This window comes from Vipera berus (assembly GCF_964194415.1).
Source record: "Vipera berus genome assembly, chromosome: 2".
NCBI classification, from domain to species: Eukaryota; Metazoa; Chordata; class Lepidosauria; order Squamata; family Viperidae; genus Vipera; species Vipera berus.
The window spans coordinates 219660951-219684712 of record NC_138203.1 but is presented as its reverse complement, the minus strand read 5'-3'; the positions used below and the strand labels follow the sequence as shown (position 1 = coordinate 219684712).

The 23762-nt window shown below is 40.2% G+C and overlaps 1 protein-coding gene across 1 annotated transcript in view; it reads left to right on the top strand.

The window, feature by feature from the left end:
* The window catches only part of CACNA2D2 (calcium voltage-gated channel auxiliary subunit alpha2delta 2), a gene marked incomplete at both ends in the record, with an annotated part of 725967 nt that overhangs the window by 539597 nt on the left and 162608 nt on the right, over positions 1 to 23762 (top strand). The window contains one exon of the mRNA XM_081316808.1: positions 20323 to 20461. Coding sequence (XP_081172934.1) covers positions 20323 to 20461 — 139 coding nt within the window. The remainder of the gene's footprint in view (positions 1 to 20322; positions 20462 to 23762) is intronic.

The window sequence follows — 23762 nt, the reverse complement described above, 5'->3', positions numbered from 1 at the left end:
CAGTTCTCCTTGTACCATCAGAAGGTGAAGAAGGAGCATCTTGATGATGGGAATTCTCTATAGGTGGCATATAAATTTAATAAAAAAATTAATGGAACAATATACCCCTGCAAATGAGGATGATTCCCACTCTTGTAGCCTTCCTTAGGGTATCCCAAAGATGCTTTTTCCTGAGGCAACTGGACTTTCTTGTCTTTCTTTGAAGACATTTCGCTTCTCATCCAAGAAGCGAAACATCTTCAAAGAAAAACAAGAAAGTCCAGTTGCCTTGGGAAAATGCATCTTTGGGATATCTATGACCTGGATGACTGAGAACCTCCATAGACATTTAGCTATGCACTTCCTTGGGGTAGTTAAAATTGACTTTTCTGGAAGCCTTAAAAGAATATCTCTTTGCAGCCTTCGGTGCCCTGGTTAATTTTTTATCCAATTTAAATAAATTATGTATTTTTGTTCACTGTGCTTGTACAATATACAATATATATAGTATATATTCATAGTACAAGGAAATTGTGAAACGAAGAGAAAATGTAAGATTCACATACATTTCATACAGGCAAAATGCAGGATACCTTCTTCCAGTTAAGACAATTTCTATGGCAATCTCTGGGCTTCATACTAGGTGAAAAAATGCTTGAAAAGGCCATGTTGTTGAAGCAAATAGGACTGTGCCAAGCCAAGTTTTTTGCTGTAAATTGACCACTGGCAACAAAGCAGTAGCTGAGAATCACTGCCTTAGAGCAGGGCTTTTCAACCAGTGGTACGGGTACCACCTGTGGTACATTGGCACCTGGCAGGTGGTACGCGACCATCCTAGAAAAGTGGCAGGGGAGGGGAATGAGCTGAACCGGTGGCAGCTCCGCACAAGCCTGAGCAAGAGATGGCTGGAGCTGCAGGGCTGTCAGGGCTTAGCGGAAGCACCAGGATCAGCACTTCTTCGGGGCTGTCAGGGCTCAGTGGAAGTGCCAGGATTAGTGCCAGGCTCCAGCTGGAGCTCGGTGCTGATCCTGGTGCTTCTGCTGAGCCCAGAAGTGCCAATCAGCTGGAATGTTGCAGCATCTCCAGGGTCTTGTGATTTACATTCAGATGCTTGGCAACTGATTCATATTTCTGACGGTCACAGTGTCCCAGGGTCATGTGAAGTGACCAAAACCTGCTGCAACCACCCAGCAGATGGGGGGAATAAAAACCGAACACACCCCACCCCACCCCCACTGCCAATCCTCAACAGAAATGCTCACAACAATGAAAACCTCAGACAGGAGGAAGAGCGCCGCCGGGCAGGCAAGTAAGTGTCTTTCTAGGTTTGGGAGGCACTTTTCAGTGCCATTGTAACTTCAAACAGTCACTAAGCAAACTGTTGTAAGTCAAGGACTACCTGTACTTCCTCACTTTTTTCCTTTTTTTTTTGGTCATCAAGTTTTTGACACCTTGCTAGGCAACTGCTGGTACTCGGATGTTGCCTTATCCTAAAAGTGGTACAATGGGTGAAAAGGTTGAAAAGCCCTGCCCTAGAGAATATTGAATTGCTGACCTCTTGGCTTTGTTGCTTTTGTGAATCAGTGATCTGATAATTAAACCAAAGAGGCCCTCTGTTTTTCAAAATGACCAAACAGATTAATCATTACTACAGTCAGCAGTAACATACCACCCAATTGAAGAATGATGTTACAAAGGATTTTTGGTTTTGGTTTTTGGTTTTGCCTCCTGTTGCAAGGAGGAAGCTGAAAGAGGCATTCATTCAAATGAACAATCTGAATGCAGGAAAACATTTGTTCATATTCACATATATTTTAATATTTAATATATACAGTTTAAGAGAAGGTTGGTTGGTTGGCTTCGCTCATTCAAATTAAGCTAATAGTGTATCAAGTACAGTGGGAAGATTTATTTTTGCCTTCTCAGGAAATTTACTTCTTATTTCTAATGTGATAGCCTGTATTTTTTTAAAAAAAATCCTGAAAAAAATCCTATAAATAAGAACAATGTTTTTCTTTCTTCAAGAGTTGTTCATATTCATAAAAAAATCTCAAGCATATCTCAAATGTTGCATGTGTAGATTCTGTTCTTTTTCATTGATGCACAGTATAGGAATATGAGAAATAGGAAATATTCATAAATCATAGAAGAGCAATGGACACATTGTAGTGAGCAGAGGTTGCCTTTGATACTCTTAAATAGCCCCTTCCATTTAGATTATTCCATGAAAACAAAAGGAGAAAACCTTAATTATTTCAATAAGAGCCAGTATTGATGGGTAAAATGGCAGTCTGATCACAAGAAACCATTTTGTTTTTCTGAAACACTCTTAGTATCATGCCAAGTATATTCTGCCAGGTGTTTTTTGTAATGATTCAAAGGAATAGCTGATAAATAGAAAAGCATTAAGGAAGGGCAATGTGCTGCATATTATCACCATTTCTACTTCCTAATATTTCAAATGCTGCTTCAAGCTTATCTTGACTAAAACCAACTTCAAAACATTGAGAACATCAACATTGCTCATATCAGTTCATCATGAGAAGAGTGTAAGGAACAGGATTCAGTCAGCATTTTGCCCCCTATCCACACTGTCAGTTTAACTCCTGTTGATTTCTCTGGTAGTTTCTAAACAATCTGAGCAGCTACAGCAAGAGGGAGCTACAAAGCCATCAACAGATGATGTCATAGGTCAGGCATGTCAAACTGCCGGCCCACGGGCCGGATACGTCATGCCAAAACCACGCCCACCCCATTGCCGGCAATGGGAAAAAAGTCCCAATACGTCAGGCGATGTCACATGACATAGCGAGTTTGACATGCCTGTCATAGGTGCGTTTAAAACGTTTTTCAAAATATAGTGGCAAATTCTCTATCAGAGGGGGAAAGAGCCAGGCTTGAGCCCAGGAACCAGAAGCATGGATGAGCCCAGATTCCCTTCCAATGGGAAAAAACTGCCTGCTTCCAAACTCTGTGGGATCACACGGTTTTTATTTGAAAACTCCCCATTTTGCTACTCGGGATGCTTCACATCTGAGATTTTTAAAAAATCCACGCAGATGCTAAATCCAGATGACATAGAAAGATCACCTGAACGCTGAGTATATTTTAGAGTGGTAGAAAGTGTGGAAGTATTCAAGAACAGCAACTTCAGAATTTAGATTTACCTCCATATTTGTATGTGGGGGATAGAACTGGCAAGATGGAAACAAAGAGTCTGGAATTACAAGAACCATTTGTGAAACATAGGCCAGGTATCAGAAACAGACTGCAAGTAGTTTATTACAAAAGGTGGAAGAAGAAAATTCATGATTTAAACTGTAGGTAGGTAGGTAGGCAGGCAGGCAGACAGACAGACAGACAGAGATGGATGATAGGCTCAACATCCAGATTCTTAGCCCATTAGAAGCTGCAAATCATTCAACTAAGATTTCTTGAATTGGCAGTAAGAGACATTATCTATTTAAATAGTGTGCTTGAATTCCATGAGAGGGGCATGTTCCCAAGAATGGAGTATTACCAAAGGCTGCAGGTAATGTTCTGATACTGAAGAACATATGTCAGGCTAAAAATATCTCCTTTTCTCAGTTCCTTCCAATTAGTCTTTCCAACTGGCAGGACTAATGTTATGATTGGCAAGTCAAAGGTTTGTAGATTCCTAATTACAGTATAACTCTGAAAATAGCTGGCACTTAAGGGCACTTCCACACTGCCACTCACCCTTGCCCCACGCAATCTTTTTTGCAGTTTCATGTCAATACACAAGTATCTTCACTGCTATCTCACTGCTGTTCTGTTTTTAAAAATAAATGTTATTGAACGAAACTAATTAACAAAAGAAAAATATTGTGCATAAAGCAAAATTAACAGATAATGAATTTTGATAGTGATTACGCTATTTAAAACAGAAAATGCAGGAGCTTGGTAAACTATGAATAATCCCCCAAAACTTTGACCATAATGCTTAAAACTCTTCCTTACCCCTTTAAAGAAAAATATTTTTGACAAGCAACCAGATAAACAACTTATTAAATATTTTCCTTCAAACAGTGTATAATTTTTATTCAACATCTGTGTCCCAAAAAATTCCAAATGTTTATATCTTGACAATTCAAAGTGCTGAGGATATATTCATTTTTGACATGTACTACTTGAACCGTATTCATATCAATCACCCAATCACTGTCATTTCAGATTGTGATACTAGAACAAGACCAAACCATATGATTTAATTTTCTACTCCTGAACTGCATTTCCAATAGCAAAGCAATTACAACCAACTTTTAAGTGCTAATTATGTCCAAAACAATTTTTGTTGTTGTTGTAGTAACCTCAGGTTAAACTCAAAAGAACTAAATACTGTATTACAGTGATTCTCCTCTGCAGACTCCTGTGGGGCTGTGACGTCATCCAGGGGGTCCACAAAAGCTTGAAGAAATGTTATGATTTAAATTTTGAGTTAAGTCTTGGGGGTCCATGGACACAAAAGGTATTTAAAAGTGGTCCATGGTGAAGAAAAAGATTGAGAACCCCTGATGTATCTAAAGTGACCCTCAATTGGGTTATCAAGACAGGACATTCAAACTTGGCATTCAAGAGACTGAATAAGTAAATATCATCAGTTTCATCAATTTCCAATAAAGATGGTTAGTGGCTTAGTTTAATTCCTGCAAAATCTCTAAACACTGCAGAATGTCAAAAGTAGCAATAATACTAGGAGAAAATGTACTGAAGTAGTAAGTATACTAAGTTAGCAATGCCAAACAAAAAGTATCCTGAAAGAAATTACGCTAATACTATCAAATCAGATCTTTATTATGGATATTTTTTTATTTTTTTTTAATCCCATTTATATCCCGCCCTTCTCCGAAGACTCAGGGTGGCTTACAATCTAAGCACAAATCAATGTGCTTAGCAATAGCCAGCATATAGACCAGCATAAAGCTAGTAACTTGATTTTGCAAAAGTTGATGGGAACACAGTTGATCCAAAATAATGTTCTAGGATTTCAATGTTCTTTTTCAAATTATAAATTAAAAAATCACATTAGCTCTTTATGGTGAGTGTGCTAAAATTATATCTATGACCCAAGTATATCTTGCAGATTTAAGTACAAATATTAAAATTAATATTTTAATTTTCTGCACAACTAGGGATCTCAGTACTTGTCAGATTTCAGTAAAAGGTAAAGGTAAAGGTTCCCCCGCACATGCGTGCTAGTCGTTTCCGACTCTAAGGGCCGGTGCTCATCTCCGTTTCAAAGCCAAAGAGCCAGCGCTTGTCCGAGGATGTCTCCGTGGTCATGTGGCCGGCATGACTAGACGCCAAAGGCGCACGGAACGCTGTTACCTGCCCACCGTAGTGGTCCCTATTTTTCTACTTGCCTTGTTACGTGCTTTCGAACTGCTAGGTTGGCAGAAGCTGGGACGAGTAACAGGCACTCACTCTGCTACGCGGCACTCGGGATTCGACCCGCCAAACTGCCGATCGACAAGCTCAGCGTCCTAACCCACTGAGCCACCGCGTCCCTCTCCAGATTTCAGTAAGGTCCAATAATAACTCTGAATTCTGAATTTCCTTATTATATACCTTTCTCAATAAGTAATTGTAATTTGCACAATGAAAATATCAGGAAATATCCTTGCCAAAGTGATCTGTTATCATTATTATGGTTCATTGCACAGCCAGTCAGATGTTCAGAATGGATTTGGCTTTTTTGTCCACCTATCAAGCCCTTCCCAAGGATCTCGGGTTGGCAGATGTGAATGTTTGATGGTCTTAAAGATATTGTTGGCAGTATGTAAGCTGTTCTCAGCAAAGCTGCCTTTTCCAATTGACTGATGGTGATTTTTGTCCATGCCAATGGTGTTCAAGTAGCGCTGCAGTTGTTTTGGGGTGCCTGTTACTACAACCTTTTACTTTCTTTTGCTACAGTCATTCTATTTCTATTTGCAGGTCTTTGTTTTTTGTTATCATCTCCAGTTCTTTCTCTTCTATTCTCTTGTCACCAGGTACTGCAGTGGCCTCTATCCTGACTTTTTTCTCTTTCTTATCAACAATTTGTTTAAGTTTGGGGTGTTGTGTGGCAGGTGCTTGTCTGTTTAAATCCTTAAGTCCCAGAGCACTTTAGCTTCTACATTTTCTATTACCTACTCTATTTTATGGTCCCATCCTTTCTTGCTTGCAGACAAAGCGCATTTCTTGCAGATCTTCCAGTGTGCCGTTGTTGCTTCGTGATGCTGTTGTTTGTAGTCAGTCTGGGTAATCTTCTTGCAGCAGCTACAGGTGATCTACTGTTTCTTCAGCTTCTTGGCAGAGGCAGCACTGGCTGGCTGTTTCAGTGCTCTCAGTTCTGGCCTCATATGCATTTTTTTAAAAAATTCCATTTATATCCCGCCCTTCTCTGAAGACTCAGGGCGGCTTACAAGCTTAGCAGTAGCCTTCATTCTATGTATATGCCTGCTTATTAGGGCTTTCACACACACACCCAAGCAGCATTATTACAAAGTCAAGCTTATTGCCCCCAACAATCTGGGTCCTCATTTTACCTACCTGGGAAGGATGGAAGGCTGAGTCAACCTTGAGCCTGGTGGGACTCGAACCTGCACTAATTGCAGGCAGCTGGTGTTACTTAAGGAGGCATTAGCCCACTGCTCCACCAAGGCTTGTCTTTGTTGGCCAGAATTAGCCTCTCTGTCCCTTTCTCTAACTTTCCGGCTCTTAGCCATTGCAAGGTCTTGTATTCTTATTCTTATTTATTAAATTTCTATGCTGTCCATTTCCCCTGTGAGGTGACTCTGTTCAATGTCCATTAAAAAAATAAATGTTGTGAAGTCCTCTCAGAATGAAAAACTTACAATTAATTCTTCATAATAACCTGTATCTTACCCCAATTATTCAAAGAATTGTGGCCCATCTATCTATATATTTCATTTCCATCAGAATTTGGTGAGTTTGATTTGATTTGTTGAGAAGGATTTCTGGAAATTCTAGAAAATAAGCGAAATTGTCCCTTCAATTAGCTAATGGAGAAAGGATGCCACAAATGACAGCTTTTCGTTTCTCCATTCCATTTTTCCGCCCCCCTATATCCTATTTGTTTTTGGCTTTAAGAGAAAATTAAAAGAAAAAACAAAAGCTTGGGGCAGCTATGGAGAGCAGGTAGGTGTTTGCAAAGACAGGGAAAAGTTCCAAGAAGAGCAACTAAAATGATCAAAAGCCTGGAGAGTAAAACATATGAAGAACGGCTGCAGGACTTGGGTTTGGCTAGTCTAAAGAGTAGGGGTGCATGATAGCACTGTTCCAGTATTTGAGAGGCTGCCACAATGAAGAGGGGGTCAAATTATTCTCCAAATCTTCAAAGCACTAGAGGGCAGGACAAGGAACAATGGTTGGAAACTGATCAAAGAGAGAGGCAACCTGAAATTAAGGAGAAACTTCCTAATAGTGAGGACAATTAACCAGTGGAACAGCTTGCCTCCAGAAATTGTGGGTGCTCCATCACTGGAGGTTTTTAAGAAGAGACTAGACCAGTGGTGGCAAACCTATGGCACGCGTGCCACAGGAGGCACTCAGAGCGCTTTCTGTGGGCAAATGCGCCATGACCCAGAGATGGCAACTGTCCCTCTTCAACCAGCCACCTGCTAACTTGCCGAGGCCCCATGTGGCCGGATGCATCCCGGCACAGCTGATTCCCACCCCCCGTCTCATCCCTCCTGGCCTCGCATGCTCTCCTTTTCCCAAGCCCGACCCACTGCATCGCCTCCTCAGCTGTCAGCTGGCCATCCAGCTCAGAGGCAGCTTCTTTGAACTGCTGGCAGCGGGCTGCAGAGCCCCAGAGTGTGCCAGATGAGGGGCCAGCAGGCTGTGGCTGCTGACAGATACCGTCAGCCCCCATGCGCTTGCTGGCTTCTGTGTGCGGGGGCTGATGGTGTCAAGCAGCAGCCACCCCAGCCCTTGCCTTGCCCCATGGCAATGGCACCCCTGCCTTACCTCACCTCACTCCACAGGAGGAGCCTCCTGCCTCCTGCCCCACCTGCCAGAGACCCCCTGGATCTCCCCAACCCTGCCCACCCCTCCACAGGCATTCCTTCCCATGAGCAACATTGAGGTGACCACACCCACCTTGGCCACACCCACCCAATCTGCCATGACCACCACAGCCACGCCCACCCAGCACCCAGCAATAAATAAGGGGGGTTTGGGTTGCACTTTGGGCACTTGGTCTCTAAAAGGTTCGCCATTACTGGACTAGACAGTCACTTGTCTAAAATGGTATAGGTTCTTCTGCTTAATCAGGGGGCAGGACTGGAAGACCTCCAAGGTCCCTTCCAGCCCTATTCTATTCTCTATTCTATTCTATTCTATTCTATTCTATTCTATTCTATTCTATTCTATTCTATTCTATTCTATTCTATTCTATTCCTTCAAGCAGAGAGTGATACAAGAGTTTCATACAATAGGCAGCCAACTTTGTCTTCTGGCTCTGTGTTTTCCAGCTGGGCTTTGGGTGTACCAGAAGGTCTGCATCTTCACTCTTTCCCATTTTGTACTGCACTTAATAGTTTGATTTCCAGAAACTGAGTGGTCTTTTGTCAAAATGAAACTATATCAGGGAAGTTCAACTTCACCTAACTTAAACAATTGTCTTTTTGCAGTCCTGATTCACTGGGCTTCTTTCAGAAGTGTTATGAGATATAGTGAGGCCTCCCATTTCTCTGTTGTCCAAGATGAACAAAAAAAATGCACAAGTCTACACACCTGCAAGATTAAACTGCTCATATTTTCCTCCTCAGCATGGCTCCAATCACATTGTTTGACTTTGTTATCTGAAGTGAATTGCAGAGTGGGAGGCGTGCTCCTTTGCATGTCTAGAATGCCGCAGTGCCATAATTGGCACCTATCAAGGGCAGGCATTGGAAGCGGGGCAGGACTGACTTTAAAAGCATAATGCTTTCACTCCCTCTGGGGTAAGTGATAGCCTTTTTATTAAAGCAAATATCATCTGTTATAAATAAGTAGCTCCCAAAAAAGGGATGCATTAGCTCTGCATCCATGCAGCCTTGCACTCAGGTTCATTGCCTCAATCCTGGAGTCTGCATTTACTAAGTCTTTTATGTGCATGGTAGCCACTGGGAGAAATAAACTTGGTGAAAGTGACATTTGCCTGCATGTCTACGTTATCGTCTCTCATCTCCAATCCATGCTGTTATCAGTTCAGGCTTAATCCACCTCATTATGCTCTGCTTGTTTCCAGAATTGTTTTCCAGCTTTTTTGCACCTACGGAATAAGAGGCACTTTATTTTAAGTACAACTGCAACTCTCTTAAATACATGCTGGTGACCAAGCACCTGAATCACTTTTGCCTGACTTTCAGGCCTAGACTAACACGACTCATGTTATAGAGAACCCTGTCCACTTTCTTGGATTCCACAGCCTCAAAAAAAAACAAACCACCTGATTGTAAAACAAGACATTGCCCAATTTACTCACTTGAACCTGGTCTCTATAACATGGTATGTATGAATGATTTATCCACAAAAATATCTGGACAGTCTGTAAGAACCTATTCCATTCATTCCTCAGAGAATAGAGCCAGCATTCAGGAGTGGGTTCCACCATTCAGCCTACCCGAGTTCACTTGCACCCCACTCCATCTCCCACAGCAGCTGTTGCATAGTAAATTGATGTAACTCCTGCTGGAGTCCACCTTGTCTGTCTGTTACTAAGAGCAGCAGCCTTCTTTCCTTCCTCAGCTTCATCCCTTTCCTACTGAGCAATGGCAGGGATGCAGGAAATCATTACTTTCCATAGATTTGCTCATTCCAGTTGTCCAAACTAAGCTTTTTCAACAATTATCTTCAACCTTCTTCAGTCTCTAGTGGGGAAAAAATTCAATTTGAATCTTCTTCAGCTGTGTAACTCTCTCTTCAGATACTTTCACAATTTCTCTGCTACATATCACTACTCTGTAGTGCTTCTTGCTTCTAATGTTCTCTTTCAATTTATTTCCCTTCTTTATTACTATCTTTCTTGCTTTCCCCTACCTCCACCTTCTTTCCATACTCCACTGCTTTCTGCCACTCTCTCTATCAGTTCTACCTTTCAGCTATACTTATCCAGTGTTATTCCTTCCACAAAGACTCCGTCACAACCATCTGTCTCACGCTTTCCATTCCCAACGAAGAAGACTGATAGTAGATCAACCATCAAGATGTCTGACTCTTTGGATCTTAAAGTCCTGTATGATTTTTACCCAACTTTTTCCAAAACCTTCTCAACTTGATGAGGTCTGTAGTTTTTGACACATTTAAGTTCAAATCTCTGGCAAAGTTTCCAAACAATAATTTTGGCAACTCTCACAACACTGCTTATGGCCATTTTGTGAAGTCAAATGATCAATTGTTTCATTCTCTTCACTACAAAGGTGGCATTTTTGTTGTTTGTTACATGCTGAAATAAATTATAGTTGGTTGCACAGTCAGCCAGATGTTTGGATTGGATTTGGTATTTTTATCCACCTATCAGGTCTCTCCCAAGAACCTGGAATAGGCAGATGGTGTTGCTTTATGCTGTTAAAGGTATCATTACAGAGCTGATAGTGTTTTGGCAGGCTGGAGAGCTGGGGAGAAAGCCTGGGCTTCAAGCTAATTGAGGAATGTGATTTATCACTGTTTATTGGAGGAGGGAATTGCAGTTTGTTACTTTGTATCCAGGGGAGGGGAATTTAGTTTCTGGTTTCAACTATGTAGTGCTGATACTTTGTTTCTCAAATAAAAGTTTCTTTAAGGTAAACAATGCCTTGAAATTCTTTTGAAGAGTTTCATCTATTGAAACCATGACAGCCCCAATCACTGTCCCTAGAGTTGAGGGATAGACCGACAGAGATTCGGGGAAGATCCCAACATGAAAAAGGGAGGGATGCCTGAAACCAGCACCCTGGCAATGGTTGCTGCCTCAAGGGAGGAAGCGCAGACCAGCGCACCGGTGGGGAAGGATCCTTTTCAGGTCTCGCAGATGGGAGCAAGGCCCAAACCATGAGGACAGCTGATCTGGTTGTCGGAATGGACCTTGCCCAGTGGAGACTCCAGACACCTCAAGACAGCCTTGCCACAATCAAGTGCTTCGAAGGCAGACGAGGTCAAGCTGCAAAGAGGGGCTTCCCGCAAGTCGTGTTCCCCGGACCGGTGGAGAGCCATGAAATCAACTACCGCTGAGGACTCTAGTGACTGGAAGTACTTGTCCACAATCTGTAGTCAGTCAGTGGAGACGTTGGTGGGAAGATTTGAGGAGCTGGAGATGAAAAGTGGGGAACAACCGAAGTCCAGATCAACGTGCCTGCCAGCCACCCAGTCCAAGGCCCATACAGCAATGGGGGATGCCGCAGCCACCACAAATGTGAGGCCAACAGCCTCTGGAGGTATAGCAAGAGCCGTGGGAATGGCTGCAGCCCCTGAATGTGCAACAACTGCTGGGAAACATGCAGCAACTGGGGATGCAGCAGCCACCATGGGGAGGCCAGCAACCGTTGGGGTGCAACATCCACAGTGGGGATGTTCTTCCAGATGCAGCTAAGAATGCATCAGCCTGATTTCTTTTACTCAAGTTTTAGACAAGCGTTTTTGCTTCTAAAAGGCCACTTTTCTGCCTTACATTCTTTTGGTTCTCATGTTGCTGATGCCAAAGGCTAGTTCTGATTCCAGGTGGAGGTTCAAATCCTCTGTACTCAAATTGAGAAAAACAATGCCTGCAGTTCTTTGCCCATTGGTTCATGAATAGGCTCCTGGGCTATTGACCTGATAAATTATTCTACTTACTCATTTTCAGCTGAAGAAGTTGGATCCAATTGGTCCCTGATGTAAGTCAAGAAACCAAATCATTCTCTGAGCTTTTTAAGTTCAGCATCTCTGATATCTTGCTGAAATTATGACACCATGGTAACTAGCCATCATTTAACCATTTTTAACTGAGTGAATATGGTTCTGTTCATCACACTTAAAATAAATCTACCAAAGACACAAATAGTGCTGACTGAAAACTGATTTTGGTATTCACTATTGCTCAGCTGGGATGAAGATGGTCCATGCTAAGCATTGCAAGGACAATCACAGTGATGTCACTAAGACAAAGAGGAGAAAAGGCTTCTAGATTTGAAGATGAAAATGATGACTGTTTGGACGTGCCCTTAGTGACCCATTCCACTCTGCATCTTGCCTTACATCAGGGGTAGGCAACCTCGGCTCTTTTATGACTGGACTTCAACTCCCAGAATTCCTGAGTCAATTCTGGGAGTTGAAGTCCATGAGTCATAAAAGAGCCGAGGTTGCCTATCCCTGCCCTACATGATAGCTTCACAATAATAGCATACAAATCAATTTAGTTTATTTCTTCTCCCTTGCATTGAAATTTTTACCATTAATAAAAATGAAGCAAATATTATTTGCTTGTCTTTTTGTATTTTGCAATCCTTCAGCTTTTTGGTTATATCTCTTTCACTCATATATATCTCAGTGGTATCTTTCCAGAAAGACACCAGACAAAGCATTTATTACCTTCTCACAACAGTAAACTTCTTCAGTTGTCCCAGATGCATCTAGTCGTTGCAGCTGCAATTAGAAGAGAGTCATCAGATATAAAATGTAGTTAGAGAAGATTGGAAGCAGAGGCTGTTAGCCTGGACTTCTGTTCTAATAGTCTCTTGATGTATCTATTTTTAGAAAGATGGAAGAAAAGGGAACTTTTTTATAAAATAAGATGAGCATTTTTGTCTTTGTGAATCATAATAATTATTCTTTCCTTCCTCATTTATGCACTGTTAGTTAGAACTCTGGCCCTAGCCAAGCATGTTTAAAATAAAAAAACCCTAATCCTCAAACACTTCTAGTTTGCAAATAACGCACTCCAGTTTTTTTCATAGGAAGGGATTCAGATACTAGCCAAATTGCTCTTGAAACATCTCAGGCTCGTATTGCCATAAAGCAGAAATCATGTCCAGGAAAATAGTTATGAAAGGATTTTTTTTCTTTTTTCAGGGGGCTGGGGGAGGTATATTAAAAAAAACTATGATTATTCCACCCCCTAATATTATAACATTATTACAAACTAGTATATCCCACAGGAAATTGTGGAAGGGGTACTAGGTACATTTGGGGGAGTCACAAAACAGCCATTTTCCAGAAGGAAAACTGATAAGCTTGCTCCCTGCCATCCTTTCTAGTTATCTGGGATTTTCATTTCCACCCAGATTGTATCTATGTTCTGTGCAAATAGCAGCACTTCTAACTAATACCCAGGGCTGTGCTTATTGTCTAAGAATTCCCATTGGGCCTGTTAGGAGCACACATGCATTTTTTAAATGAAGATTGAAATAGAAGCTGAGACTTTGCTTTATAACCAATTAAAATCAGGAGGGCAAAGAATCTGACAGGTGCTAAGAGCATTTTGGTTTAACCCTAACCCCAATCTTAGCTCAGTCTCTCTCTTTTTTTTAGACATCCCTCCATTCTGACACACAACAGAAAAGAAAAGGTTTTTGTTTGAGCTGGAGTTCATTGGGCTATATCTTGCTTCAGTACCTTTGACATAAAAATTTCACGCCTAGGTGCCTTGACTACTTGTTAGACTAGAGAAGGGGAATGAATGTGCAGGCCTCTATGCATGGACGTATGTATAAATAAATGCCTCAATGGTGAGGACAGAAAATTTGTGACTCATCTATTTGTTCAATTTTCATAGCACTTTTCTTCTCCCAGATGCTTGACACAATGTATAGTTTTATCCCCAATAGATTTGGGTGAGAGATTGTGATTAGTTCAAATCACTCATTGAGCTTTATGGCCGAATGTGGATTTGATCCTGAATTTCCCATCAGAATGGCACCCTGTAATTCACCTACCCTGTTCTGGGTGCCCTTCTGATGTGTGGATGACAACTCCCCAAACTCCCCAGCTGGTACAACCTTTTCTGAGAATTCTGAAGGTTGAAGACACATCTGGAGGGCATCCATTTTGGGAAAGTCGACTCTGATGACCACATCAAATGTTGTTCCCATGTCAGTATCCTCATGAGAAAAATTATTATCCAATACTTGCAAAACTGAGTAACACATATTTCTAGTGCTGAACTTTCAATAATTAGCACAGCTTACAAATAAACAAAAAAGTCATTTCTGGCACCATTCAGCATTTCATCTAAATCCGGAGATTATATTATTTATGAAACTGAACATTGTCTGTGGATCATATAGTGTGATCCGCCAAGTGCCAAAATATGGTTTGTGCATTATATTACTTTTTAACAGTGATAAAGAGAAATAGCATACAAACTTGGCATGCAGGAGGCTATAGAATTATTCCTGGCATTTCCGCATCAAACTGGATAGCTCCCCTCTCTGAAACACTGAAGAACTGCAGATTGGCACATAAGCACTGTCCTACATTGTTAGCAAATGCTTCATATCATCCAGGAGTTGTGGACATAGCTAGAATTCCAATAATCGTGTTTTAATATTTCTAGTCATAATGATTGCAATTTCATCAAGGTAAACATTACAGCAAGAATAAAAAGGTTCACTGGTGACTTCCGGTTTTGCGTCACGGCAAGACGGGATGCAGGAAGGCAGCGTTCTGCCTTCCATGCCCAATTTCACCCTGCTGGGGCCCCTGAAAAGGGCCTAAAGTCACCCCGAAGAGGCGATGAAGAAGGAGGGGAGCCTTGTCAATCATGGAGAGACAGTGGTCTCTCTGTTTGATCCAAGGAAAGCCCTCTAAACCAGCAGGGGAAAGACCGGCCACACCTCTGCAGCCGCCATTAGCTGCTGACAACCGAAGAACAAAAGCTTTAATTAGCACATAGTAAACAGCATGTTTGAACTGGGTGGGAATATTGATCCATTCTTTACTATTTTACAACTGAATTTCTTGGAGAAGGCTCCCAAGAAGCTTAAAACCTCCGGATGTGAATGGAAGCGACATTTTAAATTTTTTATGGGGGACAGAAATACACAATGCTTAAGTGAAAGTAATACAAAGCTACAGTTTTGATAAATCTGAGAACTGAGATAATTGTTAAGATTTTCTCTTTGAAAAAAACTATTGAGGTGAAATATAAGAAATATAAGAAATCAACCTTTTAAGAGTGGAAAATGGACTTTGAATGACACCTAGTGGTGAATTTGAGTACAGTACTATAACTATCTCCTTGGCTTCTTGGTGACTTGGAGAACAGCTAGCAATAAAGGAAAATATTTTGGCATATTTATCATCCTGACCTTCATGGACTATAAATACCTACTGAGCTTGGACTTTTAATTTCAAGAACCAGTGGGAGAGGAAGAAAAAATTAACTTTTGAATATGTCTGGCTGCAAGGTGGTTGAACATTTTGAACACTGGGAACATTGTGGATTACAAACGTGCCTGACTGATAATTTTCAGGATACTTGAGACAAAGGATTACTATAAAATATTGCTATTAGGACTGGATCATAAAGGCTATATATAAAGACCAGAAAACTAGAGGAAATTTTGTTCCACTCTTACTGAGACTGGTGATACTAGAGGATTTCTAGGAATGATGCCTCAAGAAAAAACACTTTTCGGAAGGAAATGCTCTCTATGCTACAGTAAATTCATCAAACAATTCTTGCACACAAAGAGGACATAAAAAGAAACCATAATGAGACTAAAAATAACCTACATCATACTGTATAAAGGACCAAATCTCCAAATTGAAGCTACAACCGGAAAGCTCCCAGACAATGACTACAAAGTTTGAACAAATAAACCAGAAATCAGAGGATGAAGCAGAAGAAATGGACCTAGAGATGAAGGAGATAGGAGAAGGGAAATATGGACTGCCATACACAAATAAAATACTGCAAGACGTACCTATAACAATGAAAATACAAAAGATCCTTTTACTCCTTTCTCCAAAATACACCTGATGGCAAGGAAGAAGATTCTAGAAAATGGAACATAGAGCAGGCAGGGGAAATGTCTAGGGAATGTGGATGGGTGGAGTTCTTCCCTCAAAATACTCTACCTAAATTGTCTTTCTCATGCCAAGCAGCTTTCACAAAAATAGAAAGAAAATTCTTGGGTGATTTAATTGCCTTGGCCTGGAAAGCTGCTTGGCAAAGAAAGAAAGTGAGAGTCAGACTTAAAAAACAGAGGATTTGATCTATCAGAGGAGGCACTATCTATTTAATATATCTGTTTGAATATGATTAAAAGAACAGATGACTCTTAGATATAACTAATTTTTTATAATAGAAGATATGATTTAGAATTAAAATAGCATTTTTTCTTTTGATATGGGAAATTTGAAACTAAGAGGAGTATTAGTATGAATAATTTTTAGCTATATAAAAGTAATTAATATTGAGAAAATCATAACTGAGAAAAATACTTTAAATATTGATGGGAAATCAAACTTTAATAAGAGCACAAAAAACAGGATATTGACTTATGAATTGATATTACTGCTATTTCTATAATAGTAAAATATGATAATGTCTATATCTAATTTTGTATACATCAATAGTATTCAGAATTGTAATCATTTACAATATAGGTAAATATAGGGAAGAAAGGAAGATCAAGGAAAAAATACTGGATTGTGCAGTACTAAATAGATTTATATTGAAGAAGTTAATGTTAAATATGTGAACCCAGACAACATGTTGTTTACTAAGCTTTAAAGATTGTAATTTTTAAAAATTAATAAAAACCTATTAAAAAAGGTTCACTGGTGTTTCATTTCTTAGTTGTTATACTGTGAAATGAAATGAGAGCCCCTGGGTGAGATTCAATCTTGCAGCTGTTTTATTAAGAAATGTCTATGCAGAATTAAGAATTTCCCCAAAAGAAATTCATATCAACTGCTGTTCTTTGTTTTATTTGCCCTAGGACTTATAATTTTAGTTACTTTGTCAAAAGCCTTGTTGTTATACATACAAAGTAATTTAAATTTCACCTGTATTATCTATAATATCACTTGTCAATACTGTGTATTTTCTTTTTCTTATTTTTTAATCAAAAAGAGTTCTTTCACTAAGGAGATTGTAACTATCAACAATTTTGAAATGTGCTCCATCTTCAGTATCGTGGATAAAAGCTTTCTGCTATGTATTTTCAGAACAAACAACATAACCCTAGGTCAAAACAAGCACCCATTGCAGATTATAAAGAAGTCCACAATCTAAAAGGATCCCAAAAGAAATTAACTCTAGTGAAGCAAAGCTGCTCATGTTGGGAACATACATTTTAAGATTTCTTATGGTAAGAAGAGCTGATAGAAAGCAGAAACTTGACAGAAGCCAAGCACATCTCCAAAGTCGCTATCTCAATTTCTTGTGTTCTCTTGCTTTCTTCACAATCTCCCTTTCTCAAAGAAGATCAAGAACATCACTGAATTCAGACCATTTCTGTAAAGAGCATTTGGATCACAATTTGGATTTCCAGGGAAGAGGCAGTGTATTCCAGGGAGAAGCCCAAAATAAGAAACTGTACAGTCCTAACTGGATGGGGGAGGGGGAAGAGGTGCAGAATAACTATCGGTACAGCCTAGATCAGTGGTGGCAAACCTATGGCACAGGTGCCACAGGTGGCATGCAGAGCCCTCTCTGTGGGCACGCGTGCCATCGCCCCAGTCCTAGGCCTTCAGCTGTGTTTTATAAAACCTTTTTGCTTTAGGCCTCCGCCGACATGTGCAAAAAAAAAAGGTTCAATCAATCAATCAATTTCAACTTCTCACAGGAAAAAAAAATCTCGCTAAGTTGGAATTGATTGATTGAACTTTTTAGTCCCACCTGGTCTGCTGTTACCACCGCAGCCACGCTCACCCAATGGGGAACACCCATCCAATGGGCCATGCCCACCCAGCACCCGACGATTCATAAGCGGGTTTTGGGTTGCAGTTTGGGTACTCAGTCTCTAAAAGGTTCGCCATCACTGGCCTAGATTCTCTCAGGGTATACCTGCTAGGTTGAAAGATTATAGCTTTAGTCTAGCAAGTTTCTATCTATTAGGTGTAAGCAAAAAAAATAGTATCATCTTTGGTCTAAGGCCCGACATATATAGTGGCTATTAATGTTCTAATCATTTTAATACTTTTAAAACAAAAGTAGGGGTTGGGTTAATTCATTTCATTGTGCTGTTTCTTACCACTTAGTTTCAACTGCTTTGCTGTGTATTTCCTGTTAATAAAATGCTAGCAAAGAAAGAGGGTTTGGTCCGGCTATCTCTGGTTTTTTAAAATACTTTTCCCACACACACTTTTTTTTTACCTGCAAGATATCGTCTAAGCAGATGGATTAAATCTGCTTCAAAGGTGGTGGCAATGTTCTTCAATCAACAGGATGAAGGTTTCTCAGTTCTGATTTTACAAAAGAAACAAATATTTTCTGGGTTAAACATGGCTGTTTTCAGAGAGATCTGTCAGAGAGAAAGTACAGTAACCCCTTCCCAGCCTCAGCAGTAGACAAGGTTGCCATCTCTCCCTCTTTCTCCCTTTCTGTGCCGTAATTAAATATTGTTTGCAGTGCTTATTGACAGAAAAGTAAGCTCCGCTGTGTTTTAATTTGTTCTTTGATAGTTGCCTTTTGCTGCTAAATTGATTTTCAAGGGGTGGGGCTTTCTTGATTTAACTCCTGCCAAGCAACTGAAAAGGGACGCGGTGGCTCAGTGGGTTAAGACGCTGAGCTTGTCGATCAGAAGGTCAGCAGTTTGGCAGGTTGAATCCTGAGTGCCGCGTAGCAGAGTGAGCGCCTGTTACTTGTCCCAGCTTCTGCCAACCTAGCAGTTCGAAAGCACGTCAAAATGCAAGTAGAAAAATAGGGACCACGACAGTGGGAAGGTAACAGCGTTCCATGAGCCTTTGGTGTCTAGTCATGCCGGCCTCATGACCACGGAGACGTCCTTGGACAAGCGCTGGCTCTTCGGCTTTGAAACGGAGATGAGCACCGGCACCTAGAGTCGGAAACAACTAGTACGCATGTGCGGGGGAAACTTTACCTTACCTTTACTTTAAGCAACTGAAAACTGGAAGGCAAGGAAAACAGAGCCTGGGCAGGAGTTAGGAACTCAGACATCTTCGTAAGCCACCTCAGCCTGATAGAGCATCTTAGCAACTCCACCATTCTCAGGCAGCGGTTGCCATGGAGTTGATTCAGGAGTGCTGAGGGATATACACATCTCAGTTTCCTAGCAACACACACACACACACACACACACACACACACACCTGATGGAATGGAGAGATCATTGGATAGGAGATGCTGTCACTAGTGGTACACTTTAATTGTTAAGAATGGGAGCTGTGAGGTGGATGCCTCCGTTTCAAAAGAAAAGTCTGCAAGGGTGCATTACTTGCCTCCCTGAATCACAATCTGAACTAATATTTGGAGCCTATTTTGTTGGATTGTTTCAAGAAAGCAATAAAATGAGAGGCAGAGGCTTTCATTCTGAACCGAAAGGTGCATTTTAAAGAAATCCTACAAGGTTCATACAATTTGCTACAAAATTTTAAAGTTCTGTTTATATAAATCTGCATAGCAAATTATCTTACAGCTGTGTGAAGGTTTAAATCACCTTCAGATTTTAACCTGAAGTCAATCAATATTGCAAAGTCCTTGGTGCTCTCTGAGCTTGGTTGTTTTCTTGTAGATATTTCATTACTAAACTAGATAACATCATCAATGCTAGTAGGGAGTGAGGTTTGCTCTCATTCTATACTGGTGACTTGCCCTGCATTGGTTGGAGTGATCTTGGTGGTTCCTTTATTGGGCTGTTAAGTTGTTTGTCTGAGTTGGTAGTTCCTTGATTGGAGTATTGTTTGCTTCTTGATTGTTAGTCTAATGTTAATCTTGGGGTTAATCTCTATTTATTTGAGTGTTGATTGCTGGTGAGGAAGTATTTTGGTCTTTTTGTTTTCTTTTTGGCTTTTTGATTGTCTCTTTTGAATGGTATGTAGATATTGTTTATCTCTGTGTGCCTGTTGATGACTGATTTGTCTGAGTGCCAGCCTTCCAGAAATTCTCTAGCATTTTTAGACAAGGCTTGGTCCCATGTATTGTGAAATTAAGGAGTTTTCATCATTTTGCTTCTCATCAGTTCTGAATTGAAGAAATTTCTTGGATGACAAGCAAAGGGAAAAAAAAACCAAGAAAATTCAGTTGCCTTTTGGAAAAAGCACTTTGGGGACAACCATGACCTGGATGATTGAGAATTTCTATAGACATTTCTTTCTTGAGGCCTGTTCAAAGGCAAAAACTCACTGCCATACCATCTTTGGGGCATTATGACTTTTCCTGACTTGATTTTTTATGTCTTTTTCTTTCCCTAGGATGACCCAGAAGGGGAAGAGATTGAAAGAGAGAAATCCAATTCCTTGAAGCTGGAATTCACAGAAGATGATAACTTCAAAACCAAAGTTAATTACTCATATGCAGCTGTACAGATACCTACAGACATCTACAAAGGCTGTAAGTTCTTCCTTATCACAGAACTCTTCATATTAAGACAGAGACCATATCCTATATGTTCATTTTTTTAAAAAAAAATCTGTGATATAGACAAAAGAATTGGATTAATTTCCCTCTGCATGTATAGATCCTTATAGAAAAGTTACTAAAAAACAAACCAAAAAATTACTTATTCTATGCTTGAGTTTTCTGGGACTGATTCTTAGCTAGTTCTTTCCTACATTCTAATGTCAAATTGGCTGCGTGTGGATACTCCATTATTTGAATGTATAATTGCTTTACAAGAAAATGACTGTTGCTTTATTACAGGAAGGTATTATATTAGCCTTTCCTAAGCTTGTGTTTTTCTGATGTATGAAAGGATAATTCTAATGTATCAGATAGTCTGGGATTATGAGAAACAGAGTCAGGTGTAACTAAAAGTTGGGGAAAGCTGAACTGGACTCTGCTCTCAAATAATATGGAAAAACTGTAGATAAACAATATCTCAAGAACCCTGTGAATTATAAAAACTATTTGGAGTTATGCCTAATGTTTGTGAACTAAAGACCTAGAAAGTGAAGTTGCCCTCAGGTTAAAAATCTAGATGGAAAAATGGAATGAGGTTTCTATAGTACCAATGGTTAAATATGTAGGGAAGGAGATGAACATCTTTGTCCCCATGTGCTGATTAAGCTTCAACTTGATTGCTGTGAGCTTTGTGTGTCAAGCCTTCATAAGCTTCAGCACTTTATGGATGTACAGGGTCACAAAGTCACAACTTTCTATTACAATTCAAAAATGTTACAGCATCTATGAAAAATAATAGGATGTAAAGGGAAATATTTAAAAGTCCATCCTCAAGCTACAATTTAGCATCAATTTCAGGCATACTGAGAGGCACTAAAATTGTAGAATCATAGAATGAGGGTGGGAAGGAATTTTGGAGTCATCTAGTTCCATCCCCTGTCCAGTGCAGACTGGAGATTGATTGTGCATTTCACTCAGAACTTTGGTATATATCTTCTAACAAAAAAGGATATTTATTGATGAGGATGTTACATTGATTCTTCACTGTTGCAAGGAATACATCGATTTCTACACTGATTTGAGTACATGTCATGGAAACTTAGGATTGGAAAAGAGCTTATAGATCCTCTATTTAGTGCAAAATTAGACCTCTAACAAAAGTGAGAGGCAGTTTGGTATAGTGATTAAAGTGCTGACTTAGAACTAGGAGATTGAGTTCTAGTCCCATTTTAGGCATGAAAGCTGTCTTGGTAACTTTGGGCAGTCACTTTCTCACAGCCCAACTCATCTCACAGGATTGTTGTTGTGGAGCTAATAGGAGGGGGCAGAAAGTATGTTCACTGCCTTGAATTACGTATGCGATAATAAAGGCAGGATAAAAAAAATCTAAATAAATAACAATAAAATAAAAAGTGATTTCACTAGATCATTGGTTCCACTGATTACTTGTCAGTGAAGAACCGCCTTCTGATATCTAATTTAAACCTGCTCACTTGTAGTTTTGACCCATCATTCTGGTTCTGACTTCTGAGGCAATAAAAAATAAGCTCATTCTTTCTTTTATGTCAAAATATTTCAGTTATTTGAAGGCTGTTGTCATATCTCCTCTCAGTCATCTTTGCTGTCTGCCAAACATCCTTAAATTCGTTAACCATTCTTCTGAGGGCTTGGTTACCAGACCCCTTACCATCCTGACTGCCGTCCTCTGAATTTGCTCCAATTTGTCATTGTCCTTTTGAACTATGACTGCTGTCATAGGGTTCTGGATGGAAACAGCCCCATATAGGAAATAGGCACCTCTTATCGTGAGCACCTAAGTTGATTAGAAAATAAGCTTTGCTTATGAAGTGAGCAGTGAACTTATCTATTAACTATCCAATTCCCTGTTTTTGAGATCCACATCTCAAAATTCAATAACCCAAAGTGGGATCTTTTAGATTTTTAGTTGTCCTGCACTACTGATATTTTTTTTTAAAAAAATGGTACTGTCAGTGCTATCTCTTTTGTAATGGGCTGCAATTTTGGCGAGATCTGCTGCTTGATCCTGTTTGAGAGTTAGTACTGCTCTTCCTTTGCCTTGGAAAGTTCCATTCCTTTGCTGAATCTTCTCATTGCATGTGGCAAAGAATGGCTTCCACCTGAGCAGTTTTCCAAATAATGACTTCTGACTGTGTGAAAGTGGAATTGTCATGCTAATTAAAAGAGACACAACCATGTTCTTGAGTACCATATTGAAAATGCTTCTCCTGCGAGTCAGAGAACTGAATCCGACGGCTTGTCGCAATGCGTGTTTCCATCACTTTGTTACTCTGCATCTCAGGCAACTTCGCCCTTGCATCTCACTCCTTCTGAATTTTGCTTCTTTTCATGAAATGAAAGACAGGAGGTTTGTGCATGCTTAGTCAAGAATCAAGATCACATGAAGTATTAATACCACTTTACAATGCCTTGGTAAGGACACACTTGGAATACTGCATCCAGTTTTGGTCACCATGATGTAAAAAAGATGTTGAGACTAGAAAGAGTACAGAGAAGAGCAACAAAGATGATTAGAGGTCTGGAGGCTAAAACATATAAGGAACGGTTGCTAGAAATGGGTATGTGTAGTTTAACGAAGAGAAGGGTGTGGGGTGACATGATAGCAATGTTCCAATATCTCAGGGGCTGCCACAAAGAAGAGGGAGGCAAGCTATTCTCCAAAGCTCCTGAAGGCAGGACAAGAAGCAACAGATGAAAACTAATCAAGGAGAGAAGCAACCTAGAACTAAGGAGAAACTTCCTGACAGTTAGAACAATTAACCAGTGGAACAACCTGCCTCCAGAAGCGTTGAATGCTCCAACACTGGAAGTTTTTAAGAAGAGACTGGACAGACATTTGTCTGAAATGGTATAAGGTTTCCTGCCTGAGCAGGGGGTTGGACTAGATGACCTCCAAGGTCCCTTCCAACTTTAGTGTTATGATTATTATTAGTCACAGAACAGTTGGCTATATGCATAATTTGCACTACAGGCTGTCTAATTTCTATTTGGCGCACTATTGGCTTGTGCATTGCTTGTATTGTATTTCTGTCCACTGCTATTTCACATGAGTGTGTTTGTGTAGGGTAATTGTGAAGTAATTGGCTTACCATAGCAGAGCTAATAAACCACAGTTCCTGAACCAGATGAATTCTACAATGAAAAGGGGAAAATCATGACAAATTCAGCCAACAGTGATTGCAACTTCTCGTGCATACAGTTTCAATCCAAGGACATTTTTAATGTACACAGTATCAATACACAGGGAGGAGGC